This window comes from Bactrocera tryoni, chromosome 3 (assembly GCF_016617805.1).
Source record: "Bactrocera tryoni isolate S06 chromosome 3, CSIRO_BtryS06_freeze2, whole genome shotgun sequence".
NCBI lineage: Eukaryota > Metazoa > Arthropoda > Insecta > Diptera > Tephritidae > Bactrocera > Bactrocera tryoni.
Window position 1 is genome coordinate 7997364 of NC_052501.1, and position 27063 is coordinate 8024426.

General features: G+C 37.6%; 1 protein-coding gene across 5 annotated transcripts in view; it reads right to left on the reverse strand.

The window, feature by feature from the left end:
• The window catches only part of LOC120770258 (NACHT domain- and WD repeat-containing protein 1), a 153167-nt gene that overhangs the window by 41410 nt on the left and 84694 nt on the right, over positions 1-27063 (reverse strand). For all 5 annotated transcript variants that reach the window (XM_040097568.1, XM_040097567.1, XM_040097566.1 and 2 more), the window contains exons 4-10: positions 16280-17020; positions 14730-14809; positions 14487-14621; positions 14121-14341; positions 7443-7621; positions 7082-7226; positions 6631-6796 (exon numbers count right to left, since the gene is read on the reverse strand). In XM_040097568.1, the coding sequence (XP_039953502.1) occupies positions 6631-6796; positions 7082-7226; positions 7443-7621; positions 14121-14341; positions 14487-14621; positions 14730-14809; positions 16280-16394 (1041 nt within the window). In that variant the 5' untranslated portion in view covers positions 16395-17020. The remainder of the gene's footprint in view (positions 1-6630; positions 6797-7081; positions 7227-7442; positions 7622-14120; positions 14342-14486; positions 14622-14729; positions 14810-16279; positions 17021-27063) is intronic.

A 27063-nucleotide genomic window follows, 5' to 3' on the forward strand; every position in this document is an offset into this window, starting at 1 on the left:
GCAGCTGCGGCGTTCACAGCGAGTGTCCATATATCATTCATAGCATAATACCACAACTAACAAAAATAATTTGCTATCATTAAATTATTTATTTGCGAGAGTTTGCCACGAAGTTTGTTGGTGTGACTTATTATATACATATATTTTGGGAAGCAAACCCTTTAGGCAAGTTGAAAGTGAGTGGTTAAGTCATTCAAAGGATGAATATGGGTAAAGATGAAGTGAGGACAGAAATTAGTAGCTTCTTTGCTTTGGAAGAAAGTGTTGCTTGCAAGTTCTTGGAATTTTCAGTCTATATGCTGGGTAGATTATGACTTCTTGAGCATCCCAATTAGTCTACTAATATAATAACATACATTTATAAATCGTTTTGTGAATGAAACTGACTATTAACATAGCAATTTGTATGTAAGATATATGCACTCCCAAGAGATATTTGTACTTTGAATGATAGTTTTTGTCCAATGGCACGTTCTTCAGTCCATCCTAAAATTGGAAGGTTAAAATATTTTTTATATCTGAGAAAAATCTGAGTTCGAAAGCGCTTTTCATTTAAAAATGAAGAATATTAAGCGGTTCAGTGGTATCTCGGTGGTTTGATTTCAACTTCTGCGGACTACCAAAAACGGATTATGTTTTGAAGGAAATATCCAGATATAAGTCGGCAAACCTCGTGGTAAAAAGTTACGAGGTGAATACACATACAGCTACGTCACATCTAAGTAGGAGCGAAAAGATGGGATTGGGTCTAACACCATGATCCTGAATCAAAACAAGAGGTTAAGGATTGGTGTGAACCTGCTTATTCGGCTTCGAAATGAATTCGTGTCCGGAAATCGGCCAAGAAGGTTATGGCATGAGTTTTTCGGGATGCGAGAGGAATTTTTTTGTGGATTACTGGCAAACTGGTAAAACAATTAATTCTGAGTATTATTGCAACTTTTTGGACCGGTTGAAAGAAAAACATCGTGAAAAAATATCTGGTTTGCAGAAGGAAAAAATCCTTTTTCATCAGGACAATTCACCGTGTTACAAGAGCACTTTGACAGTGGCTAAAAGCCATGAATTAAAGTTCGAATTATTGAAGCATCCAGCGAATTCAGCAGATTTGGCCCCCAGCGACTTCCATTTGTTTCCAGAACCCAAATAATTTATGCGTGGCAAGCATTTTTCATCAAATGAAGAGGTCATAACGGCTGTTGATTGTATTTTGCGAATTTTGCAGACCTTCCGGATTTTCACTTAAGGGATGAGTTCCACAGATGGCAGGAACGTTGGTGCAAGTGTATCAATGTTTGGGAGATTACACTGAATAATAAAGTGTTTTTTGAATCATAAAATTATGTTTTTCTCATCAAACGACAAAACTTATCAATACAAAGATATTTTTGTTCACCTTTCTGTTGTAAGAAATGCAACTGTGAAGGGTATTACAGACTCGGTATAGTCGCAGTTAACGTTTTTTCTGGTTTCAAAAAAAATATACTAGACACACCTCCAAATTAGTAGAGTCAGTTGTATCAAACGAAGGTTTAAGAAGAAATCCTTTAGGGCCACCCATATATAATAATTTCGAAGCCACAAATAACAAAGCCGAGTCATCTATGCATACATACACATATGTATATTCATAAGCCTTGAATAATTGCCGCAACTAATTTCGGCCTCGTCATGCGGGCACAATTTATTGCTTGCCACATATGTGGCAATAAGCCACATTGACAGAATAAATATGGCGAATTTCGTGTAATAATTACGCAGGCTGGCGTGACTGCTTGCACGCCGAAGAGGCAATTTCATGCGGCTTATAATAAAGTATCATTAATTAAACGCCTTCCGTACCGCACAAACACCACAACAACACAATTCGTTGTCATTTTATTTCTGCAGCGAGAATTGGCATTGGATTTCCAGGTATGCCGCCGTCACATTTGATTGTCTGCTTTATTTGTAATTTTTGAAAAGGCTACAAAAACACACACACAAAGCACAACGACAACAACAAAAGTAGCATAAAAATATTTCGCACCCACAAATTATGCCAACATTTTGTTTTTGTTTGAGTTTCTCTTTTTCCTTTCCGTTGGTTTTTGTTTGCACCGACGAGCTTCCGTGCGTTTGGTTGGCCATAATGCTTTCGTGCCTCCACAAACACATAACTGCAGGCAATGAAAAATGAAAAACGAAAGACGAAAAAAAAAGTCGAGAAGGAAAGGGGTGGGAATGGGCGGCATGAACCATTGTTTTGCCACAGCGACAAGCATTGCGTGGCGTTGTTGGTTGTGGCAAACAAAAATGTGGAGCGGTATATATGGCTATGATAATTCGGCAGGCAACAGCAAGAACAACAACGACAAGCGCATACATTTAAGGCAGGCGAGACTTTGTTTTAGCCCGTTTATTGCTGGCATTTCAGCAAATAAAATAAAAACGCTCGCATTCGCTTGTGCAACAACAGCTCAATGCTTGCGTGAAAATTTGAACAATAAACGGCAGCTTTACGTTTGCTTTTTTTCCCAAGCCTTTTCCATCCACAAAATTATGCCAAACCCAGTTGAATGCAAAAACGTGGCACATAAAAAATTGAAAATTGTACATAAGCTTGAGAATCAGTAAGCGCAACGCAAATAAAAATATATGCCATGCAGAATTTTAAAATTTTTTGTACGAATTTTACATTTACTCGCTCTCTTTGCCTTTGTCCGTTTGGCCCAAGGTTTGTGCGTTTTGTTTAATCGCGTACAAAGGCATGCTTACGGTAAAGTTGATGAATGGGAAAATGCTGAAATTCGTATTCCTTCTGCACCTGTCTGCTTCATTTTCATTTAAAAACTGCAAGCGTTTGGAACTCAAAAAACATTCAAAAAAATATAAAAAAACGAAGTCCCAAACCTCACTCGCCGCTGGTAGATATCAAAATGGCTCACTGTGCGTGAAAACTTTACAAGTTTTTTGACTACCATTTCGTGGCAAACAAGATAATTAAAAGTGATGCGAATGACAGTTTTTATGAAGTCTTCCAAGTTTAATTTGTCTGCTTGTCAGCTTGCGGTTTGCTTAGGTTTGTCTGCCAATTGAATAAGCTTTAGTGAGGCGGTCAAACAAACAGATGTAAGAAAACTTGAATTTAAGATTTTGAGTTTATGAAACTCTCAGTTTAATTCTACTGCTTTGAATTGTGACCAAATTTTCGAAACATGTGTTCCGTTTCTTATAAAAGACGATTGTATCGATACAAACAGCAAAAAATGGCGTTTAAGGCGAGTTTACGAGATTGAGGCGTATAGTGTAAGCTTATTAAAGATTTTAAGATTTTGAGTTTATGAAACTCTGAATTTAATTTTGCGGTAAAGTGGTGTTTAAGGCGAGTTAACAATATTGAGGCGAATAAGCTTGCTAAACTTGTCAAATGTAAAAAGAAACTCTGAGTTTAAGGTTTTGAGTTTATGAAACTCTGATTTTAGTATCACAGAAAAGTGGTGTTTAACACGAGTTAACAGGATTGAGGCTATTAAGCTTGTTAAAGTATCTCAGATATAAAAAATAGACCCGAGTTTAAGGTTTTGAGTTTTTGAAACTCGGAGTTTAACTTTACAGTAAAATAGTGTTTAAGGCGAGTTAAAGGGGTTGAGGCGAATAAGCTTGTTAAAGATTTCCAAATATAAAAAAAGTAACGGATTTCAGGTTTTGAGTTTATGAAACTCTGAGTTTAAGTTTACAATAAAGTGGTATTTAATTACGAGATTCGTCTCAATCTTGTTAAAGCCTGTGAAATGTAAAAAGAGAAACGAGTTTAAGGTTTTGGGTTTATGAAAATCTGAGCTTAATTTTACAGTAAAGTGGTGTTTAAGGCGAGTTAACAAGATTGAGACGAATAAGTTTGTTAAGACTTTTCATGTATAAAAAAATAACTGAGTTTAAGGTTTTGAGTTTAAGAAACTCTTTTTTTAGTTTCACAGGAAAGTGAGGTTAAAGATGAGTTTAAGCTTTGCCAATCAAATACAGCAAATGTAAAAAAATTGAATTTAAGGTTTCGGGTTTATGAAACTCCGACTTTAGTATCACAGAAAAGTGGTGTTTAAGGCAAGTTTAAGATAAGGTTTTTGCATTTAAAATTTTTTTTTAACATTACTTTAAGCTTAACACCAAAACTTTGCAAAAACCTCGTGTTTAGAAGATCACGGTATAAACTTCAACCATCTATAACAAAATATAAAACGTAAAAATTTGTGACACCAACACTAATTTAATACAGTAAAGTCAACCAATTTTACAACAGAGTTAGCAAAACAATTTAACTTTTTAAGACTTCCAACTTTTTGGCGTTAATTACATAATTTTGGCGGGAATTTCAAGCATATTTCGACGTTTTTGACGCTTAATGCGCTGGATTGGCCAATTAAAGTCACTTCAAACTTCAAATATCTGGCACATACTTGTAATTATGACACCCTCGCAGACACCAACATCAATTTAAAAGTTGGAAAAAGCTGTCAATTAAAAGCTGTCAACAAAATTAGCTGTATGAGTTTTTGACGAACACGTGTCGCAATTTGGAATAGCGAAAGGAGTTCACACAACCCTACAATGTATTTGTTTATTACACCTTCGTATTGATATCTCTAGGACACAGTAGGAAAATTATACAACTTAACGATTTTCAGTTGCTGAAGTTTTAGTGAGTCTTCTGCAAATCCTTTCTGTTGAATTTGACGTTGTTGGTAAACATAAATTGAGATTAGGTCGAGTGAGTTTAGGTTTTACTGAAAAGGTGCCCTTTTGGGATTTAATGTGACACTCATCATATATATATTTACTACTAATTATTTTCTTTTTACCGTTTCGTTTAGTGAAGTTGAATAATGATAAAAATGTTGAGTTTAGGTTTTGTTGAGAATTTAAACGAGCTCAAGATAAATATTTAGATCGAGTTTATTCTGTAGCTAACTGCAAAAGAAGATACGTATATATATGTACATATGAAAATTCAGAGCAGTGAAATAATTGGTAAACGGTATGAATTTCTTCTACCAAACCTTCTTCTACTAAGTGTTTGTATACCTTCGAGGACTATCTGCGTTATTTTCCGAAATTCTCAGTATTTTAATAATTGTCCCTCGCGTTGGCGCCCAACCATCAAATTTCCGACAGAGCTGCCGAGTAATTACTAACAAAATTATTGGATTACACGATGTGTGCGTGAGTGTATGATTGAAAGTCGAAAATCAGTGGAAGTTCAAATCAGCAGACACCAAACTTTTAAATTGTTAAAATTCATGAGCAGCGCAACAACAACAAAAATGCGAAAAAAAAGAAATGGTGAACTTCGTCTGTACCGAAGCTCTAATACCCTTCGCAGATACAAATTTTTTCACAATTTTTTTTTTTTATTTGTTTGATCAGTTTATATGGCAGATATATTATATGGTAGTCGTATCTACAGTGGTACCAATCACATTGTGTCATACCATATAGTGTTGGAAAGTTGGGATTTTAAGCTTCATTTATCATCAAACCATTTAAAAAATGCTGGTTACAAAGGGAAACTTGATGTTTGGGTACCACATGAATTGTCGGTGAAAAATTTAATGGACCGAATTGACATATGCGATTCTTTGCTGAAGCGAAATTAAATCGAACCATTTCTGAAGCGATTGGTAACAGGAGACGAAAAGTGGATCAAATACGCCAATCATGTGCGAAAAAGATCATGTTCCAAGCATGGTGAAGCTCAACAAACGGTCGCAAGACCAGAATTGACGCCTCGAAAGATTATTCTGAGTATTTGGTGGGATTGGAAAGGAATCATTCACTATGAGCTGCTCCAGCCTGGTCGAAAGATTAATTCAATATTTTTCTGTCAACAACTGATGAGATTGAAGCATGCTATCGAAAAAACACATCTTTAATGACTCGGCAAAAGCTTGGCTGAAAAGTTTTGATGAAACCACCATATACTATCAGACTTTCATTTGTTTCGGTCAACGCAGAACTCCCTTAATGGAGTAGAGTTGGCTTCAAGAGAAGCCTGTAAAAACTAATTGACGCAGTTTTTCGCAGAAAAACCAGAAAAGTTTTACACTGATGGAATATGTATCTAGCGGAAAAATGACAAAAACTGGTGGACCAAAATGAAGTTTGATTAGAAATATGAAAATACTTTTTCGACAACCCAATATTATTGGATAGTATATCTGAAGTTTCCTTCCGAGTGTTGCAAACTTTGTGGCAAACTTAATATACCGCGTGCAAAGTGCTGAGCCAAAATAACGCTACTCCTCCGGCATTGGAATGCATCGGCTGATACCAGCAGAAACTCTCATAAGAATTATTTATTACTACAAGAGTTTATTAAAATGTACACTAGTTGTTGTTTTTCTGCCTTCATTCTGGCACGCAATTCCTTTAATGAAGGAGAGGCAACAATCGACCGACCGAGCGACCGAGCGCCGGCACGACAACTTGACGTGTCCACGCGAAGTTTTCGTAATAAAATGTACGAGTTTTGTGTTGTAGTTGTTGAGCTCATATAATTTTAAATTACCAGTAATTACTCATGCCATTACATTTTTAATACAGTTTTAACGACTACCGTAAGCTATGCTTCATTTTATGTGACTAATTTCTCACCTGCACAGTCTTTCTTCTCCCCTTGATGACATCAGGATCGTTGGTTATATGCTCTTCGATCAGAAAGCGTAGTTTGTCAAATACTTTGTTTTTAAATTTGCTCAAATATGTTTCGTGGTCCTCATTGTCAGGATCGATTGTGCCATCATTCGATTTGCCGGCGACACTGGTGGGAGAGGAGAGAAGCATGTGAGTGAGTTAAGCTTGACTTTGTGATTTGAAAGAGAGTAAGTTGTTAATAAATAAAAAATACATACATATTTATGTATAAGGATAGTGAAAGCATGAATCATTATTAATTTAATTAATTGTAATAATATGTTTATTAGATTAATGTTCCATTAATAGTATTATTAGAGATTCTAGGTGGAATATATCTGTTGTATACATACATATATGTAAATATTTGAAAAATATATATTTTTTGAATTTTATTATATTCTTTACTTACACCAGTGTGGTATAATTGTCGGACGACAAATTCATAGTGAGCTCATCTTTCATTTTCCTCAGCCGTTCGCCGGCCTCCGCATTTTTGGTGCTCATTTGCGAAGACCATTCACGAAACACAGCCAAAATTTTGTCATTCGAAAGCTCTGTTGGCATAAGGGCAATTAATGAATACAAAAAATAAAAAAAAAATAGTTGTTTACTCTTTTACTCTAAAAATAGGTTGCCTTGGTCTTTTCAACAGCACATAAAGCAGTGTAAAATACGAGCATAAATACCGTACACTCTCTATATTATTTTTACTCGTCTCCGCTTCATTAATTTTTATGTAAAGCATTTCCTTTGCCATTTTCCACACTTACCCAGTGCTCTTTGCACTTCCTTTTCCAGTTGAGTTTCTCTTAGTTTCTGTACGCGCTTGGTGAAGTCGTCCGGCTGCGTTTTAGAGCAGTTTGCATTTTGTTTAATGCTTTGCAGTGAGCGCTCAATAGTGTCACGCAGCTGCAAATACTCCGGATGCCATTTTTCAAGTAACATTGAACTGCGGGGAGTAAAGCAATAATGAAGTGCTGGTTAGATCAAAGTGTTTACAGTTAAAAGGACCACGTAAATAAATTTCAAAATTGAGAGAAAATAAATTATTTTAAGTCGAAACGGCTGTTTGTGGAAACTTATTGTAATAAATCAAATCAATGCGTCCATCAGCGCCCTGAAAATGTCAAGCATTCCAATTCACAGTGTGGAAGGACACACTAACTACCTTGACAGAGTTCGAGGCCCATCTAAAATCTTTGCCGTGTCTGAGGCCCAGCAACTGATTGCAAAGCAACTCTACATTCAACTGACAAAGTGACAGTTCTTTCCGTATTAACGTTTTAAGCACAACTATCACGATAATCTCCGAGGGGTCAGTCCACATGAACAAGTTGGAGTGAACTCCAAGGGCTCCTGCTCCCCGTGGCACCAGAATAAAGTTTCCGTAAACAGAAAACCCAGACTCAGACATAAACTGAAGTCTGGGTTAACCTCAACAATCCTATTTTCCTGGATGTACTCGTATGTCACCCGACCGTTAGGGGTATTGTCCCAACGGTTTTGCCACCTACACCTGACCCTATCATCTAGAACCCGCTTGTTTCCTTTCTACGTCATCCAATCCATCCGCAGTAATAACGCACTCAAGCCCCTTCTTAGCCTAAATGCTGTATGACAATTAGGTCAAAAGGGGTGCATCATATAGGCAAATACAAGCATCATATGGCATAACGTTGCATCGGGAGGGTTTTTTGGCAACCCGAGACCGTTATCGCTGTTTCCTGTCATATTGCGGCTCCATAAGTGTCACAAGGCATAAACAAGCGATATGTGGTGCGAACAGCACGGCGTTTGAGGCCCCAATTACTTAGCAAAATGTTTGCATTCGCTCCTTCACATTCGCCAAGTGTGGAATGACATGCATTATTTCACTCGTGGTCAAAACCAGGTATTTCATTGGCGTCACATACCTAATACTGACCCCGTTGTTGCTTTTAAACAGCATTATTACCATTTTTCCATCGATATATCCACTCCATAGTATTTACAATTTGTAAAAATTGTCCTCCCGCCCGCTGTAACTCAGACCGCGAGCGATCTGCAACCAAAAGTAGAAGGTCAGCTCGAGCTGTCCGAACAGAAAGTACATCATGAGATTTTCAATATATGAACCGCAAATTGATCTCTGTGGGCAGCCGCGAGCTATTCCGATCTCCTAGAGAGGCTTTCTTGACTGGAGCGTAGCTCGGCCAAAAAGTAATTACCGAACATCCAAGCCCCTCCAGTCGTTGCACCACTCGATCCCAGCTTAGGCCATGGGCATATTTGTTGACATTCTCCTTGGAAGTACTGGAAGATGACTGATGCCCAATAAGATCGAGGATTACTCCTGATCTTATCAGGGAACTTCAGGAAAGGAACAACCCTAGCACTTTTCCACTCGCGTGGAACAACTCGTAGACGGACTTATTATAAAAGTTATGTTGTATGAAATGTTACTCACGTTCCCTTCTTCATAAGAAACTGATTATTTGTTGGAATCGGCAATACAGCTTATAGCTGCCTTGAATACTGACAGCTGAAAATCACGAGAAAGATCTCTTTAAAACCATTTATGCGATATTAAATGCACCTCTGAAGGGATTAAAGTTCGGTGCGGCTAACGTTTTTTCTTGTTTCGCTTAGGTTATAGAAAATTACTGCGGAGTATTATCGCGCCACCGTTAAACTTTAAAAATTATTTAAGAAATGCAGAATACCGAAATTCCATTTTAAACATACCCAGATGCAGATTACAGCAAGCTGCTGGTATTTTCTCAATATCTCGAATCAACGCACAAGCATAAAGAAGTAAGACCCATGAGTGTGTGCAGTTCAGCGTAAATATGCGTGCATGTGTGCATAAATTTACGCATTCATAATGACACATCCGGATTCACAGCTGCATTTTGTAAAAGTTCCAAGTTTATGCAATCTTAATGAGATACGCACGTGTATGTGTGTGTGTGTGTGTTGTATATAGCAGAGAAGAAAGCTAAGAAAAATAATTTAATGCAACGCAGTCAACAAGCAAACCCACACCCCCTCACCCGCATTCGAAGCAAAGAAAACATTGAAAGTTTCAACTGTCTGCGCAGTTATTATCTGCAACTGTGAATTCGAGCGCTGAAGAAACGCATAAGCAGCAGGGGAACGAGGAAAATTGCATTCCGCATCGAGTCATTGCGGATATGAACTTGTTAAGTCAGTCAAATGAAGCAGCGTGCGATAACGAAATGCGGTGAAAATGCTGACGAGGGCAGCGGCGAGTCTGTAATAGCAGCTGAATTTACTTACTGACGCTTTACAGTTATTTAGTAACTTGCACTAGCAACTAATACAAACGCAAAGTAATGCTTGATTAGAAGCCCCGCCAGCGCTAAATAACGCCTTTATGTGTGAGTGGAGAAGGTGGGGTTGAATTTTTGTTTGAACTAATAATGAGCAGAATAGCTTGGTAGTAGGAATGCAGCATATATTTATGTACTTAGTAAATTTTGTTGCATGTAATTTGAAAGTTACTAACATTTTGTGTACAAAAGTGTTTATCTTAATGAGAAGAAGGCGACTTTGAAGGAGACTTGGTGTCTTCTCGAGTCGTAAGTTTTGCTGCACGCTCAGAGATGCTTGAGTTGAGTTGACGTTGGGGTAAAACTAAGTTAGGGTCTGAATATTGCAAAATTAATGAAATGTATTTGACTTAGCAAAACTTATTAAAACAGAGATTATTAATAGCAGAAAAGTTTATGAAACATAAAAATAAATAAAAAGTTATAAAGTTGGATACAGTTGGATAAACAAAAGTTGACGAAATAGTGCATGAAAATCGTCGTCTTGACATCACAGAGATAGCAGGTGATCTAAACTTCTCTTATGAATCGACCCAACATATTTCAGTTAATGTTTTGTGTACAAACTGCAAGAAACCCAAAAATACCTGAATCTTTTCAACGTTTCAGAGGATCCAACATTCATCAAACGCTTCATTGGTGATGACGAGACTTGGATTGAATATGATGTTGCAATTGTTCAAAATCTAGCAAAATGGGTTCCAAAAATGGTCGATTTATCAGATCTATATCTCCAAAATTAAGTGACGAGTTCACGTAAATACAGCCAGACATACAGAGACAGATCGCTAAATCGACTCAGCTCATCATGCTGATCATTTAGATATATATTTTTTTGAGTGTTACAATCATCGTAATATACTCTATTCAGGGTAAAAAAACCAAAACTCGCTGAAGATACAAAAGTCTTTCCCAGTAGAGGCTTAAGTTACAAGTGTTACCGGAATGACCAATCTGCAAGTGGGTTTTCGAATTTTCGAACGTGATTGATGATAGACTCCAAAGATATATGCTCGAAGATTTCGAACAAATTTCAGCCAATAGCTTAAAGTCTTTTATTATTGCTATTACTTAAGGAAAACTAACGGTAAATTTTTTATTTCACATGGCTTCAGAAGAAATCAATAGCGGTTCCGACTTTTGGATTCGAATGCTTCTTAATAATTAAGGTTTCATAGTCCAGCGTGGAGCCATGTGTAGAAGTTAACGCAAGTGAGGAAAGTTCTCAAGCGCTATTCATTTGCCAGCGTTTTCGGGAAAGGCAAAAGAACAGCTGGTACGAAGTGTAGTGCTGTGTGGCAATGGAGCGACAACAGTCTGCCTACCTTGCAACGTTACAACCGAGAGTTGAAGAGAGAAGCGAGATGCATTTGCAGGCAAAAAAAGAGAGAAGACGAAATGCGTAAGTACGAAGAGCTTGACAAGCTCGCCGACAGGAGTAATGCTTCAAAATTCTACGAAAAGATGCGGCGACTAACAGAAGGTTTCAAGACCGGAACATACTCTTGTAGATTATCCAGAATTGATCTAGTGACTGATGTTCAGATTATACTGAATTTTGGAGGGAACATTTCTTTAGTTTGCTGAATGACAGTGAAAGTATTACAACAGGAGATGGTGAACCCGATTCGTCCATCGATGACGATAGAGCAGACGTTCCATTGCTCGACCAAGAAGAAGTTCGATTAACAATTACCCGTCTGAAGAACAACAAAGCGGCGGTTGCCGATAGAGCTATTCAAACACGGCGGCGAAGAACTGATAAGGAGCATGCATCAGCTTCTTTGTAAAATATGGTCGGACGAAAGCATGACGATTGGAATTTAAGTGTGTCCTGCCCCATCCACAAAAAGGGAAATCCCACAATCTGCGCCAACTACCTTAGGATATACCTACTGCACATCGCATAAAAGGTTCGATCGAGCGTACTGTATGAAAGACTGAATCCCACAACAACTGATTGGACGTTATCAGTGTGGCTTTAGGCCTGGAAAATAATTAACTGACCATATTCACCATGTGCCAAGTCTTAGAAAAGACCCGTGAAAAGAGAATCGATACATACCACCTCTTCGTCGATTTCAAACCTACTTTTGACAGACGAGCTTTCCGATATGGCAACTCTCTATCGTGAAACTTCTTTAATCTACTACTGGAGAAAATAATACAAACTGCAGAACTAAATAAAGAAGAGTTTAAAGCTGCTAGAGAAGAGTTGACAGCTGCTGGCGTATGCCGAAATCCAACGCAGAATAGTTCTTGACAACAATTGCTACTTCAGACTGTGCCATTGAGAAGTAAAGTCCTCTCTCGCCGAACAAAACCTAACTTCTATAAGTCACTCATCATCCCCGTCCTGCTACTTGTATATGGCGGAGAGGCATCGACGCTGGCAACATCTGATGAGTCGGCGTAAGGAGCCAAAAAGCGAAATGAAGGAATGACTGTCGCGCTGTTGTAAACTCAGCTATAACCGCGCAACTGCTGTCTACGCTAATAAAGATGAATGAGAAGTCCAGCGTATATATGTATAAAGGAAAAATGATGTTGACTTAAAGGAAAATGATGGCTTCTTTACTAAAAATTTACATCCTCCATTTATATTCTTTATATATAACAGATTTACCTATAATATGAGTTTTTCTTTGTTACATAATACCATGTTCAGACCGAAAATTTAAAAGATTAGATTACATTTAAGCATTTCATAACCCAACAGTGTTCTTACTGCCGTTGAAAAGATTAAAAACAGCTGTTTTTGCCATTCAAGAATTTACATCGCTCAATATTTATCAAAAGAAAACATTGTCATATAGTATTTTGTAATAAAAGCCGTATTCTTTTAAATATTTTCCATATAATGGAAATAATGGACGCATTTTTTCATTTGGGAAGTCGATTTTCAGCCGAAATTAGATTCATTGCTCTAATAAAAATTTGTTTGTTTACATTTTTTCCTTTTTGTAGTGTCTAAATCAGCTGTGATAATGTAATAGATTTCCAATGCTGCCAAGTAGATGGCGCAAAATCAGAGTCGCACAGAGAGATTTAGCGTGGATCAGTTTCAAATCACTCCGATGAAGTGATTTTGAAGTGTCATTTTTGTATGGCGAAATCTTGATAAATTTATAAGATTAGTGGGATAAACCACTCAACAGCCGAAATCGTGTGATTAAGTGTCGGTCCGAACATAGTATAAGGTCAAAAATAAATGCCTAATTGTAGGCAACATTTTATTACACAGATAATATTACATAATAAATGTTGCTACATTCGAGGGCTCAAGAAAATATTGATACAAAGAGCAAAGTTAGCTAAGGCTCTCACCATGCAAGTATATAAATTAAAATTAGAAGAATAAAATCTAATTAATTCGAGAAGCTACTTAACAAAGCTATAAACAATTAGCTAAATCTCAGCTTTATTTTTTACCTACTGATAGCAAAAAGAAACAAACGGCGTGTTGAGAAGATGAAACCTTGAGAATAATATAAATAAAAAAAGCGGTAATCATTAAATTATATCACTTTTCTATCACACACACTTCGTAGTTATCTCAAACGTTCAACTCGAATGCTTCGGCAGTAAGTCCGAAAACTCGTTAATTTCTTTCTCAACGAGCTGCTTGCCAGCAAAAGTATTTCAATTACTAAAGCAACCAACCCACAAAAGGATTACCACTTTCTCCTACACATTCTTGCCTAAATACTTTCGCACACCCCAAATATTTGACACGACTCAAGCGCTTTAAGGCAATAAACGCGAACGCTGCATAATTTAGGGCTGAACTCGCAAAGCTAGCAGGCAGCCGCCAAGCAGATAATCGAAGTTTATTGTTTTGTAAATGCTTAATTGGAGTTTTATTGCGCGTTCGGGCAAAGCAAGGCACACACACGCACACAAGTATGCGCTTGCTTCGTTACGTGCCACAGTTGGTATGAAATTGAAAATAAGAGAAATATAATATAAATATAAATAACCCTATTAACTGCACGCGCACATGCCCTCACATGTGTGCGTGTGTGTGTCTGTCTAAATTCGTACGAGTTATAACTTAATGCGCATTTATTATTTCATAAATATCCAATTATACAAAATTATCCAGACATCACTCACCGATAGTCCTGCTTGAGCACATACGCGTGTGCGGGCGCAACGCTCCCCTCTCCGCTGCTGTTGGCAGTTTTTGCGTCTGCTGTGCTGTCCTTTGCGTACCACTTTTGTAGCAGGTTTCGGTCGTCAGTGCTCGTGTGCGCCTGCTGTAGTATGTCGGTGAAAATGTCTTCGTCGATGTGCGTCGGTAATGGCATGGGACCGATGCTATCGCCGATAAGTGCCTATAAAAGCAATTGAGGAGTGAAAATGATAATTCGCAAATTGCATTAGAAGAGATTTTTCTCTGCTAGCGGCAGAGCTTATGCTTCGGTACTTTTATGTGGCTGTGTGTGGGTATGTGGACTTATGTACTTGGCGGGCACTTACCAGGAAAAAGACACTTTTCGAATTGTTGTAGCAAGTCTCGATTTCATGCAGATAGTCATGGAGTATATATGGATCTTGTTCGACTTGCATAATTTGCAACGGGCCAGTGCCGAAGTGCATGTCGACGATTTCAATCTGAAATGGGAGTTAGTTTTGTATATTTATAGTATATTATATAAGTAAATCTACATAGTTTTTCTATATTGCAATAATCGGGAACAAGTATTGGCCTGAAACATTTACCTCGATTTGTCTGTCATCGTAAATGGACTGTAGCTCGGGTCCTACTAGTTCCAGCAGCATGCGTCGCTCTTGGCAGAATTCTAGAGAAATTGTATGGAAAAAGTATAATAAATATAACGGTATGAAAGTGGTTAGAAAACAGAAAGTACAGTATCACGAAGGGTGCTGAGAGTTGAAAAAACCGAAAAGGTAATAAAAAGTTTAGCTTTCCTCGTTGTGGTGCAAATATTGCATTCTATGTCAAATATATGTCATTTCGTTAATGCGACAACTATATAAGAAAAAGAGAGTCACAATTTTAGAAGAATTTTGACTAAACTTATTAGAGTTTCTCTCCTTAGAGGCTACTAGGTATGTCATTTGTTTCATCTAGAAACCTTAAAAAAAAGTTAGCAACCAATGTCAAAATTATTTTTAAATGTAACAAGTAAGAAAGAGTGAAGGATGGAGTCATGTGTAGAAGTTCACGCAAGTGAGGAGAGTTCTCTGAGCGCCATTCACTTGGGAGTGACCAGAAACAATTCTTTTACATTTGGTTCAAGAGCTCACGACTTCCGGTTTTAAACTAAGTATCCTCTGGATAGCAAAGAACATCCGTTTGCAGGCGAGCTAAAGTGAGAAGGCGAACCATCCCTCCACAGGGTTTTGTGATGGCTTTGGAACCCGCCACGTAAAAAAACCTACCAATGAAAAGGAAACAACAGCCTCGGTCGAGAGACCCCATTTTGGTAATGACCATGGCAAACCAATAAGTATAACGATTTGAGGAAATTCCCCTGGCATGTCCAGTTCCTTAATTGGGAAGATGCCGCTGCTCAGCTAGTTGATGGCTGGTTGTAGTGCGATGGACGGGACAAGGACTAAGACGAGTAGGTACTTATGGTATTTACTACAGTGGACATATAAATGAGCGCAAAATTTGGTGCGGGATTCGTGGTGGGAGAGAGACTTCGACGCCGAGTACTGGCATTCACACCTATGGAAAAATGCCTAGCTAAAATCTGCATAAAAACGAAGTTCTTCAACATATCGCTGATTTGCGGATATACCCCGTCGGAATAGAAGGACGATGTTACCAAAGATACATTTTATGAGCGATTGGAGCGCACATATAAAAGCAGGATGGGCAAAGAAGGTATCTTTGGCACAACGGTCGATTAATTCAGCTTCCATCATCGACTTCGCTGGGCCCGAAATATAGTTATCTGTGGTACTAGATTCCAGCATAGAAAAATTCACCCAGCTACCTGGCTGTCTCCAGATCGGAAAGCCGCCAACCAGATCGATTTTGTTATGATAGACAGAAGACACGCCTCCAGTGATTTTAACGTGCATACGCTCCGAGGTCCTAACATCGAATCGGAATACTAATCAAATAAATAGGCCGGTTGTGTTTATGAAAATTATTTCCAATCTAAAGCTGTGCTCAGATTGCGAGATAGCCAACGAATTGGCCATTAAATAAAGTCCTAAGCAAATAAGCAATAAAAATAAAGTGTAAAATGGAAACAAGCAAACAACAACAACACGTTGGCTACGTGCGTACTCACCCTCCTTCAAGCTGGACACATAAACTTTGATGAGCAACGGCTTGGGCAGACGTGTATTTTTGCTCGCTATGCCGCGCAAAGCGCTCAGCACGCCCTCATCGATGGGCACGGCCATGTTGCGTGCCACGAAGACTGCTACGGTGGGGCTGCGCTGGAATGAGCGAAGTGCGTGTCCACCGCGTTGGCCCTTACTGCTCGGCAAGCACAAGTATTGCTTATCTCTATGCTTTGGTTTTTTTGTGTTTAAACGCCCTTAACGGTTATATTTGCCACAGTTTTAATATCCTGTGTTATTGTCGGGCAAAAAATCTAAATCACTATTTAATTGCATGCGCATGTGTTGGTTGTGTATCTGTGTCTGCATAGCCCTGCGCCGTGTTTTTTGCTGTCGTTGCGGCAATTCCAATCGATTACATCGGCATTCAACAGATGTTGCTGCGGCTGATTATTTTACATATACGAATACATAAATATGTATGCACATTCGCCTCTTTAAACCAATGCTGTGCTCTTATTTATTTGTCTCATGCTTTTGCGTTTCATATGTGTATGAGTGTATGTGTGTTTGCATATCTGAAATGGTAATGCCTGCAGCGAAACGGCACGGCTCATAATAACTCTCGTTTATGCGTGTGTATGTGCATGTTCGATATTTTATTGCTGTTTTCTCCAGTTGGCCTTTTAAAAATTTTTATTCTCCTGCCAGATTTCGAAAAGAAGAATCTCGGTTTGTGTCCGCACCTGTAAATAAAAGTGGAAATATCGAAGATAAGTTAGTTTTTATGTTTACTCGTAAAATATGCACGGCAGTTAATGAAAAAATTTCTGAAAGCTTATAAGAGGAAAAATATTATATTCAATATTTTCAATATTTATGAATATTCCGAAGGCAGCAGCGATTGGTAAACTTTTACGAGTTATTAATGTGTACTCTATTTATGTCTCAGCGTAATTTATTTTAAGTTAAAGTTAAGTTAAGTTAAAGTTAAGTTAAAGTTAAAGTTAAAGTTAAAGTTAAAGTTAAGTTAAGTTAAGTTTAAGTTTAAGTTTAAGTTTAAGTTTAAGTTTAAGTTTATGTTAAGTTTAAGTTTAAGTTTAAGTTAGAGTTTAAGTTTTAGTTTAAGACTGGTATGGATGCCAGCAGCAGTCTAAGTTAAAGTTTAAGTTTAAGTTTCGTTTTAAGTTTCAGTCTTAGTTTTCGCTACGGGTGAAAAAAATTAATCTAAAAATGTTCCAAATTTTAGTATAGTCATTCAATGGCATAAAATTCATCTATTGGGGAGACATCCGTTTGCAAAAAGCGGATACAGCGAAATAACTAGGGCTCATCCAAAGAAGCCGAAAATCGAAGAAAGAGCAAAAACGGCATCTATTGCCTTATACTGCTGTAGAGAAGCCATTGGTAAAAGGTGTGGTTTCTCACCGAAAGTGGTCCTTTGGCTCTACGACCCATTGCGTTCTATGGAGTTTTTATATGACGGATGGCCCGAGAAAAGACCACACTTGCAAAGAAACTCGAGAGGCTTCAATGGGCGGCATTCAACAGCATATAACGCCATCATGCACATATTGTTCATAGACATCGTCGGAAAGCTGTCATCTGGCTCAGAGAGTTTGGGTTCCTAAAAGAACACCTGTCTAAACACTCGGAAATCCCTACTCATTTTGACTTCATACCGGATCACTTGGATCATGGAGTCGGCAAATCGAACTTTGGCGGCTCCTTCTCTACCCATATACCGGCGAGGGAGTTGGGGGTGAGCTTCGTTATGGATAGGTCAGGGTTGGGAGAAGGTTGATGGAGGGGTTTACTGTCAGGAGCTTTCTACCAACCCCAGCTTCAGGCGTCCTGACTATTGCAATGTGTTCCGGGCCGAGGTAGCACTAGTTTTACTGCTCCGGAATGCAACCTTTTTCAGAGAAGTGACCATCCACTCAGATAGCAGAGCGTTCAGGGCTGGTCAAAGAGTGTCTTACTTCGCTATCAATAGCATCGAGTGCCTTTGTGATAAGACTGGTATGGGTGCCAGGCCAAAGTGAAATCGCAGAAAACCGTAAAGCTGATGAGCTGCAAGAAAAGACACCCTAGAACTGCTATCGGTAGAATGGGAGCGGCTCCCGCATCATCTTGTGTTCTACTACTACATAGCTGGGCTTCGCGGAAGCTTGGTCAGCGTTGGGCCACCATCGGTACATGCGCTGACGCAAAAGCCTTTTGGCCGAATATCGATCGCAAGAGATCTAGTCATCTATTTGTCCTCAATAAGATTAGCCTTTCCCCACTTTTGGGGCTTTTATAAGGCCATTGCCCTATTGGCATCCACGCAGCAGGTTTGGGAATCCTACCAGACGTCGTCTGCTGAAGCTGTATAGAAAAAGATGAGCTGTAAATAACTCAACACTTCCTTCTTGACAGAACCACATTGGCAGGAATGGAAATTAAACGCCTGTGCAAATTTGGATTGACTACTAAGCGTAGAGTTCTTCTTTTCTTTAACAAATATCAATCAAATTCCTACAAGACTTTTGAATATTTAAAATAAATTTCCAAAAATTGTATCTTTCATTTGTTGCCAATCGTTTGCTTCCGAATTAAATAGGAATTTTTAATTCTTTATGAATAAAATTAATTTCCATGAGCTACCTGAAAATCGATTAATATATTATTGTACTTAAAATTGTTTTAACCACACCGATACTCGTATTTCCAGCCAATCTATTCATGAAAGTACAAAGCGTTCGAGTTTAACGCAACAATAGTCATGCCTATAATGCCTGTCGTACCCATGTACCTGCTCATAAGCCATGCCTTTCCAGACACTACTCCACCCACAACATTTTTTGTGTGTTGTGTGTCGATTTTGGTTGCCATTGTTGCAACATCGCCGGAATAATGTCGTTGACATCAATCGATGGCAATTACTTCCTCTTCGATGAAACGAATTGAATTGTACCAGTGTGTTCGTATTACAACAGCAATAACCCACGCTTATACATACAAACATACATGTAAGTACATACATTTGTATGTGTAAAGACATACTCCATACATATTTGAACGGATGCCTGAACTTTTCCCAGACAACAGCCGGAATGCTCAACCACAGCATATACAAGTATGTATACATATATACACACATGTGACCGCACAGGTAGCGTATGTGTATATACGATATATGTATGTATGTATAGCACTTTGATGTGTGTTACAGACGCCGAGGTCAACCATGCATACATATCTACCAGCAATATCGGCTTTTACACCAAAAGCAGTTGTTTTACATACACACACATATGCATATTGAAGCCTCGTTGGAAGAGTTGAAAATTGTATCTATATTGCCAACAGAGCTAGCGTTGCTGAAAAGTGCTGGTGTGCATGTGTGTGCGTGTGTGTCTTTGTGGCGTTCCACCTATGATAGCACGAAAGTGAACATAACTCGGCATGAAAAGAAACTAATCCTATTGAATGGAGTTGAGGTGCTACTTTGTGCTTATGACATATGTTACATGCCACATGCCACACACCGCATGCCACACGCCACATGCCACATGCTGTATGTTACATGTGGGAAAAACCATTTTGGTTGTTGTACAAAAAGCTTGAGGTGTTTGCATGTGGCTGGCAGTTTTAGTAATTACTACCATGGTATGCACACACGCACACACACATGCAAGCATAGAGAGAGTTGTAAATGTATAAGTTTTTATTCGAAGAAATTCAACTCGAGCAAAATTTGGTAAATTTGCAAAGTTTGTTTGCCAATGGGATTATAGTCAACTAAAGATTGAATTTACTCTTGTTTCTGATTTGCAAAAACTTAAACAATTCCTCATAAATAGAGAAGAGTAAGTGTTTGATAATGTCATAGTTGTTCAACTATTTGCATAATAAGTAAATAAAGAAGCCGAAATTTGTTGGATAAATAAAACTATTTTATATCTCCATTGCCGCCTCCAACGTTGTCTTCAAATATTGCATTATTTTTTAAAACGATAAATAACGAACGGTGGCTGGAATGTGAAGCAGACAGTTAAATTTAACCATTTTGAATTTCTAAAAGCTTTGATTTTTAATTATTTTAAACAAAATTTTTTAGTTTGAAACTCGCGTCACCTGGCGGATGCCTCTGTCTGTTTGACTGTTAGTATGTAAGCGAACTAGTCTCTCAATTGTTGAGTTATCGATCTGAACTTTTGCCCGCGTTATTTTTTGCCCAAGAAGCTACTTATTTGCCGGAATCGTCGACATCGGACCACTATAGCATATAGCTGCCATACAACTTATCGATCAAACTCAAGTAATTGTTAGAAAAACTTTTTCTTTTGTCAAGGAAAAGAGTTTCACACAAAAAACTGGGTGCACCACGTTGTCGGATTGACCAGGGATATTTTTTTTTTGAACGTTATGAAATTTGGCACAGATTACTGTCCATAGAAAAGCAATAATTTTCCAAAGAAATTGTTAAGGTCGGATAATTTTAGCTACTAGCTGTCATACAAGCTGATTCACCAAAATCTTTCACTTGACGAGATATCTTCACGAAATCGATTTTTTGCATTATATCCGTACTCATACCCTTACTTACGCTGACAAGGTTGACCACTTTGAGTGTTGTTTACCATAGTTAACTTTTGATGGCTGATTTGCTTGGGCGCTGGTTCGACTTCAATTTTTGGTGCAAAATTTACTCACTTTCGACCAAAAAACGAGTCGCGTTGACATTGCACAGCGCAATGAACGAGTTCCACTCCAAAAGGTTATAACTGTTGACTAATCATGGATCTATGGTTATGACGCAGCAACCAAAGCTCTATCAACTCAATGGAAGCTGCCGCATGAGCCAAGACCGAAAAAAGCATGTCAAGTTAGGTCGAATATGGAGGTTTTGCAAACAGTTTTCTGCAATTGTAGTGGCGTGGTGTCTCGCAAATTCTTGCCAAAGGGTCGTACGGCCAATAAATAATATTACCCCTGGAAGTTATGCGCAATTAGCTCGAAGCAATTCTTCAGAAACGCTCGGGTTTGTGCTAGAACCAAAATTGGATTTTGCAAAATCGGTGTTTTTGCACCGTGATAATGGCCCTGCTCACGCATCGATGCTCGTACGCGAAGAATAACACATTAATGGTGCCGCTGTATTCCTCCTAAGATTACAAAACAATAACCTTTTTAAGTGCTTTAAAGAATGGAAATAATACTGGCCGAAGTGCGATATATGTGGAGTTGATTACTTTGACTTTTAGGGAAATTATTCATGAATAAATAAATAACTCATTGAGAAAAAGCAATATGGATCGTTATAAATCGGACTATCCACATCAAATTCTTACAAGGTGATTATTGTATAGCATCGATGCTGCGGGAGTTAACTCTTTTTTTTTTTGTTTTTTCTTCTAATTTTGCCTGCCACATTGTGACAACAAAGTACTCGGAAATCATCAATATTTATTTCATTGCCTTCAAAGTAATCCCCACCAGATATAAAACAACGATTTTTCCCGTCCTCGAAACCCTTTTTATAAGTACTTTTTGGGATGATCTTCAGCTCCTCCAGCTACTTTTGTTTTATATCGACTTGTTATTTAATGTCAAACTCATAAACTCATGTCTCATCGTAAGCTATAATGCTCTCCATGAATGTGGGATTGGAATTCAAGATCAAGACCTACTTACTGTACTCCTTTTGAAAAAAATTCAGCTTCATCTTAAGGAGTCGAGCAAAAATGCGTTTCATACCCGAAATATCTACAAAAATAATTCGAAGAGACTCGCGAGAGATATCGGGCTACCTTGCCATCTCTCTAATACTTGTCTGACGATGATCACGCAGGTCGAAGGTCGTCCAGAACGAGGCATGACTTCAACGATCTCTCAAATGTCTCTGAAGGCTTTGTACCACTCTTAGGCTTATATTTTTGATAAAACCGAATCACCGTAACCATACGCAACAATTTCGCTCACGAAATTTGGTTAGATATACAAATTTTGAGAAAAATATTTTCTTCGATATTTTTATAAATTGTAAAAATCGTAACGCACTACTGAGGAGTACCGACTTAAGCAGCTGCTGTAAACAAACAGGTTGGTAGATCGCGCTCATATTTCACATAGAAATTAAGGACCGAAGCATTATTATCGCGAGGAATTTAATTATATTTTCCTACTCCCTTACTTCCCATATAGCACAATTTTAAATTCCATTTGTTTCGTTCAACTTAGCATAGAACATTTTTTTGAAATGTCATTTTCGCGGGGAATTTATTTACAATTTCCGAGAGCTTTTTTGTTATACTACATATAGTATATATCTTTATGATTGGCTTTAAAAAGTATTGAATCATTGAAACTACTTTTAACAGCACATGAAGCGGGCTCTGAAATGAGCAAAATTGGTTTAGAGGTATGGTTTTAACAACAAGTGTACTGTAGCGCCACCTATCGGTTTTTTGTTCATTTTGCTTAGAAAATTTTTTGTGAAAGGAAAGACGACTCATACCAAATACTTTCGGCAGTTCTCAAAAATAAACACTAAATGTATTTTGTTATTAATAACAAAATATAAAAAAAAACTCCTTTCAAGGCCGAGAACTTAACCATGCATAAACCGCTGTAGTACAATTACCAAAAGATGGCTTATATTTGTTTGCTGTAGCAATTAATAAGCCATTAACGCGTTATTGCCTTAATAAATGGCATGCAAACATTTCCACCTGAAACGTGAAAACTCACAACAACAAAAGTGAAGTGATAATCCACGAATAGCTAAAGGAGGCGCTACTACTACTGCACCCAGAAATATGTATTCGAAAAGCCAGATATGATTTCAGGCTTCCACTTTAGCTACTCACCATTTTCAAATTCAGGAGTGTGTGTGCAAAAGTTCAGGTATAAACGCTAATCAAATATTCATTTCAAATGAATACCCGCGCATTGCCATAAATACGTGTGCGTGTATATGTGTGTGTAGCCCACCCGTTTGTATGCGAGTTCAATTAACCTTATTATTAGTTAATTTCCGTTTAATTGGTAAATATGTTTGTAAGTTGGCAGCTGCCAAACGAAGCCTGACAGACTGCCTCACGAGCTGACTGACTGACTGACTGATTGGCAGACAGTTGAATAATACTCTGTGGAGTTGTTGCTATTGCAGGCGTAATAGATTATGGTGGCCTATGGCTGACTGAAGTGTGGGTGAAATATACTTACTTATATTAATGCTCGTATAATAATTTGTGGTTATTTTCGGCTCGAGTTCGGTCTACCGCTTAGTGCAATCAAACTCAGCTACCTGCCTATTATTAATTGGCGCTGTCAAAATATTATTCTGTACATATTTGCTTTATACATATGGATGGAAGAAAAAATGCGTGTGTGCGGCTGATTAGAATGTGAGAGCCAGAGCTCGAGCTACACAGTGGAGGAGGAATGAGTAAATTAACAAAGCTGGAGCAGACGCTTAGCTTAATATTTGGTTGTTGCAATTAAATAGCTGAGGATTTAGTTATAATGGACTTATATTTGTATATACGAGTATAACAGACTTATATATGTGTATATAGTAGAAATATATGTATATATGCTTTCTTATGAAGCCGTTTATAGCTTAAGAAGACCCGAGCTACCAAATTGTTGGAGCGATTCGGCCCAAATCCTCCTTAATTTGGTCTTACACCATTGTTATTATAATCGACTGTGTATATTACATATACTTATATAATTATGTATATATGTATATTTGTAGTCGTGTGAAAAATTTGGTTATGCTTGCATAATTTCTGTAATAAAGTGTGTGTGTGTGTTGTATCGTCGCACCAGTTTCAAATTACCGTAATTACATTAACTGTCAACAAAGTTTGGACAAACCAGTCAAAAGAGATTAATGTCCATGTAGCAAGCTGGCATGGTAATGATAGCTAAGTTCACGAGACGTTATGGCTAGACTATTGTATGAATAATATTTATTTATGAAGAATATGCTTATAGAAGGTTTAGTAAACATGAATTAATTTTTTTTGGAATAGATAGTACTAATCTATCTCGCATTGTATGCGGAACATTAAAGCAATCCGATTTCGTTCAAAAGAAAATCTTTTAAAAATATTTGTAACCGCTTGGCTCATTATTTTCCATTGAAAGCTATTAGAAAAGAGAAAATATATTCTCTTGAAGCTAACTTTACTCCATTAAGGGAGTTCTGCATTGACCGAAGCAAATGGTAGTCCGATGGTGCTAGGTCAGGGCTATATGGTGAATGCATCAAAACTTTTCAGCCAAGCTCTCTCAGTTTTTTCTGAATCATCAAAAAAGTGTGTGGTCTAGCATTGTCCTGATGGAAGACGTATCCCTTTCTGTTGATCAGTTCTGGCCATTTTTTTCGATTGCTTTCTTCAATTTCATCACTTGTTGAAAGTAAAATGTAGAATCAATCGTTTGACCTTCTATGAGTTGCTTTCTTATAGTCAAGTGCTTAATGCGAACCTGTACTGTCATCAATTGGACCAATTGAGTGAGGCAATAGCCCAAACGTAGACAGCCTTGATAGTGGCTCGCCATGTGCTTCGGGAGCTTGGTAGATGATCTTATGCCTCCAACTTATAATTTGTACCTGTTGCCAAAAGTGATTGCTACCTGTTTCTGTCGATGGCAAATGACTTTTCTGGTGAAAAATTCGCCATAAGAGAAGTTTGTGAGAATTGGCTGTACCCAGTTTTAGCAATACGGACTAGCTTTCCTATGAGAATGAAAGTTACCTTTAAAATGGCAACAAGTTATCGAACAAAATGGTGCATATAACACTTAAATCCGGTAATTCGAACCATACTCAATAAAACCATCATGGCAACTACTTCTGTGCGCATAATGAATAAAACGTAATAAAGATTACTTACTATTAAATTGAAAAGATTCATCATACGCCATGCTATCATGTCATATAAAAGTTAAAGTCCAAAAGAATCATCTGTGTTACATAACGGTGCATAGGACCTCAAGATCCAAAAGTATGAAAATTATTAAATATTTGAAATTTGTTTTTATGTAGCAGCGCAATATGCTGGATGATTGACAACATACATACATTGTAGTGTATGGAAAAATTAAATTTATTTATTTTTTTTAGTTTATAAATAATAGTTTGCTTGAATATGGGATATACTGGGTATATTATGGAGTAGTGTGTATAAAAAATGCTAGTATTCGCGTTTCAAAACAGCATTTGGTGATATTTGAGAAAAGTTCATCATACGCCCTGCCATCACTTAAGTTTTCGGAAGAGTAATAGTATAAGCTAATCGAATGTATGACTAGTTTTTAGTAATTGAAATGACTTTTAGGTTGTCAACTGATTGATTGATTGAGAAATTTAAGGAATTGATTGCAAGGAAAATAAATAAAATACAAGTGAGAGCAGTTTGGTGATAAGTGTAAGGCTTAGAGATATTTTTCTTACACGAAAAAATATAAATATATAAATCGTTCATTTCTACTCGAGTTTTGCGCATGTTATGCAGATTTCGAGTCCCGACTGCTTCCAAAATTTGTAGTGCCCAGGAAAAAAGTAGATTTTTTGTTTGTCCGGGTCAATTTTGATCAGATGATAGTTAAGATTTCATGAAAAATATCTTTCGAGTGAAAGGATTAAACAAAATTGGTTTTTTTAGTGCTATTTTTTGTCAGTCCGGGTCAATTTTGATCAGATGATAGTTAAGATTTCATGAAATATTTCTTTTGAGCGAAAGGATCAAACAAAATTTGTTTTTTTAATGTTATGTTTTTGTCAGTCCGGGTCAATTTTGATCAGATGATAATTAAGATTTCATGAAATATTTCTTTCGAGCGAGTTGCTGAAACCAAACTTTGTAATTCACTTTCGAGCAATTTCCTGAATTAATATTTCATAAAGACATATCTCTTGAACAACATGATATAGTCACTTATCAAACTAACCTGACATACACTTATTATATGTCAAATATCCTCGCTTCAGCTGCAAATTGTCATAACACATATCAGTTGCAATGCGACAAACGCCATTTCAGCCATGTAACATATCAGCGCAGCTGTCAAGAAATCGAGAAGTGAGCTTGCACAAAAAGCGACAAACACAATAAATTGCAATGTGCGGGCAAATAAGTTGCAAAAGCGTTGAAAAATTAAAGGAAGCGCAGAATAAGGCGGGAAGCATGCTATCAAAGCAATGCCATTAGCGACAATATCCAACTGAATTCAATAAGCATGGCGAATGCTAACAACGACGATAATATATATATTCATATATAGATATAGTAAAAAGTGTATGCAACAGCTATAGCGCTGACATCAACAACAACAACAGTATATGCAGCAACACGGTATCATTTGTGTTGGTATTACCCGCCAACGCAATCAGCAATAACCGCAAATGACTGCTCACGAGCATGGAGGAGAGCGCGTGGAGCAGAGAGTGTACGAAGTGTAGTGAAATGGCGTGCAGCAAGGAGTGTAAGCGTGTTAGATAAATACGAATGCAATATTTGCCTTCCTTCCGTGCACATTTATTTCCTGTGCGCATTTATATGACTTGCGAATCTAACGAAATTTGTTGAAAGCAACGTGAATGAATGGTTATTGCAACACCGTAAATGTGATACGCGTGCATTCGATCACACATTTTTGCTGGTTCAGAGACAAATAAATGAGGGTTCGATTGAGAATTATATAAAAAGACATCCGTGCATTATTATAACAGTTTTGTTGCTAAATAATGAGCGTGTGACAAAGTGAAAGATGGCACAAAATGCTG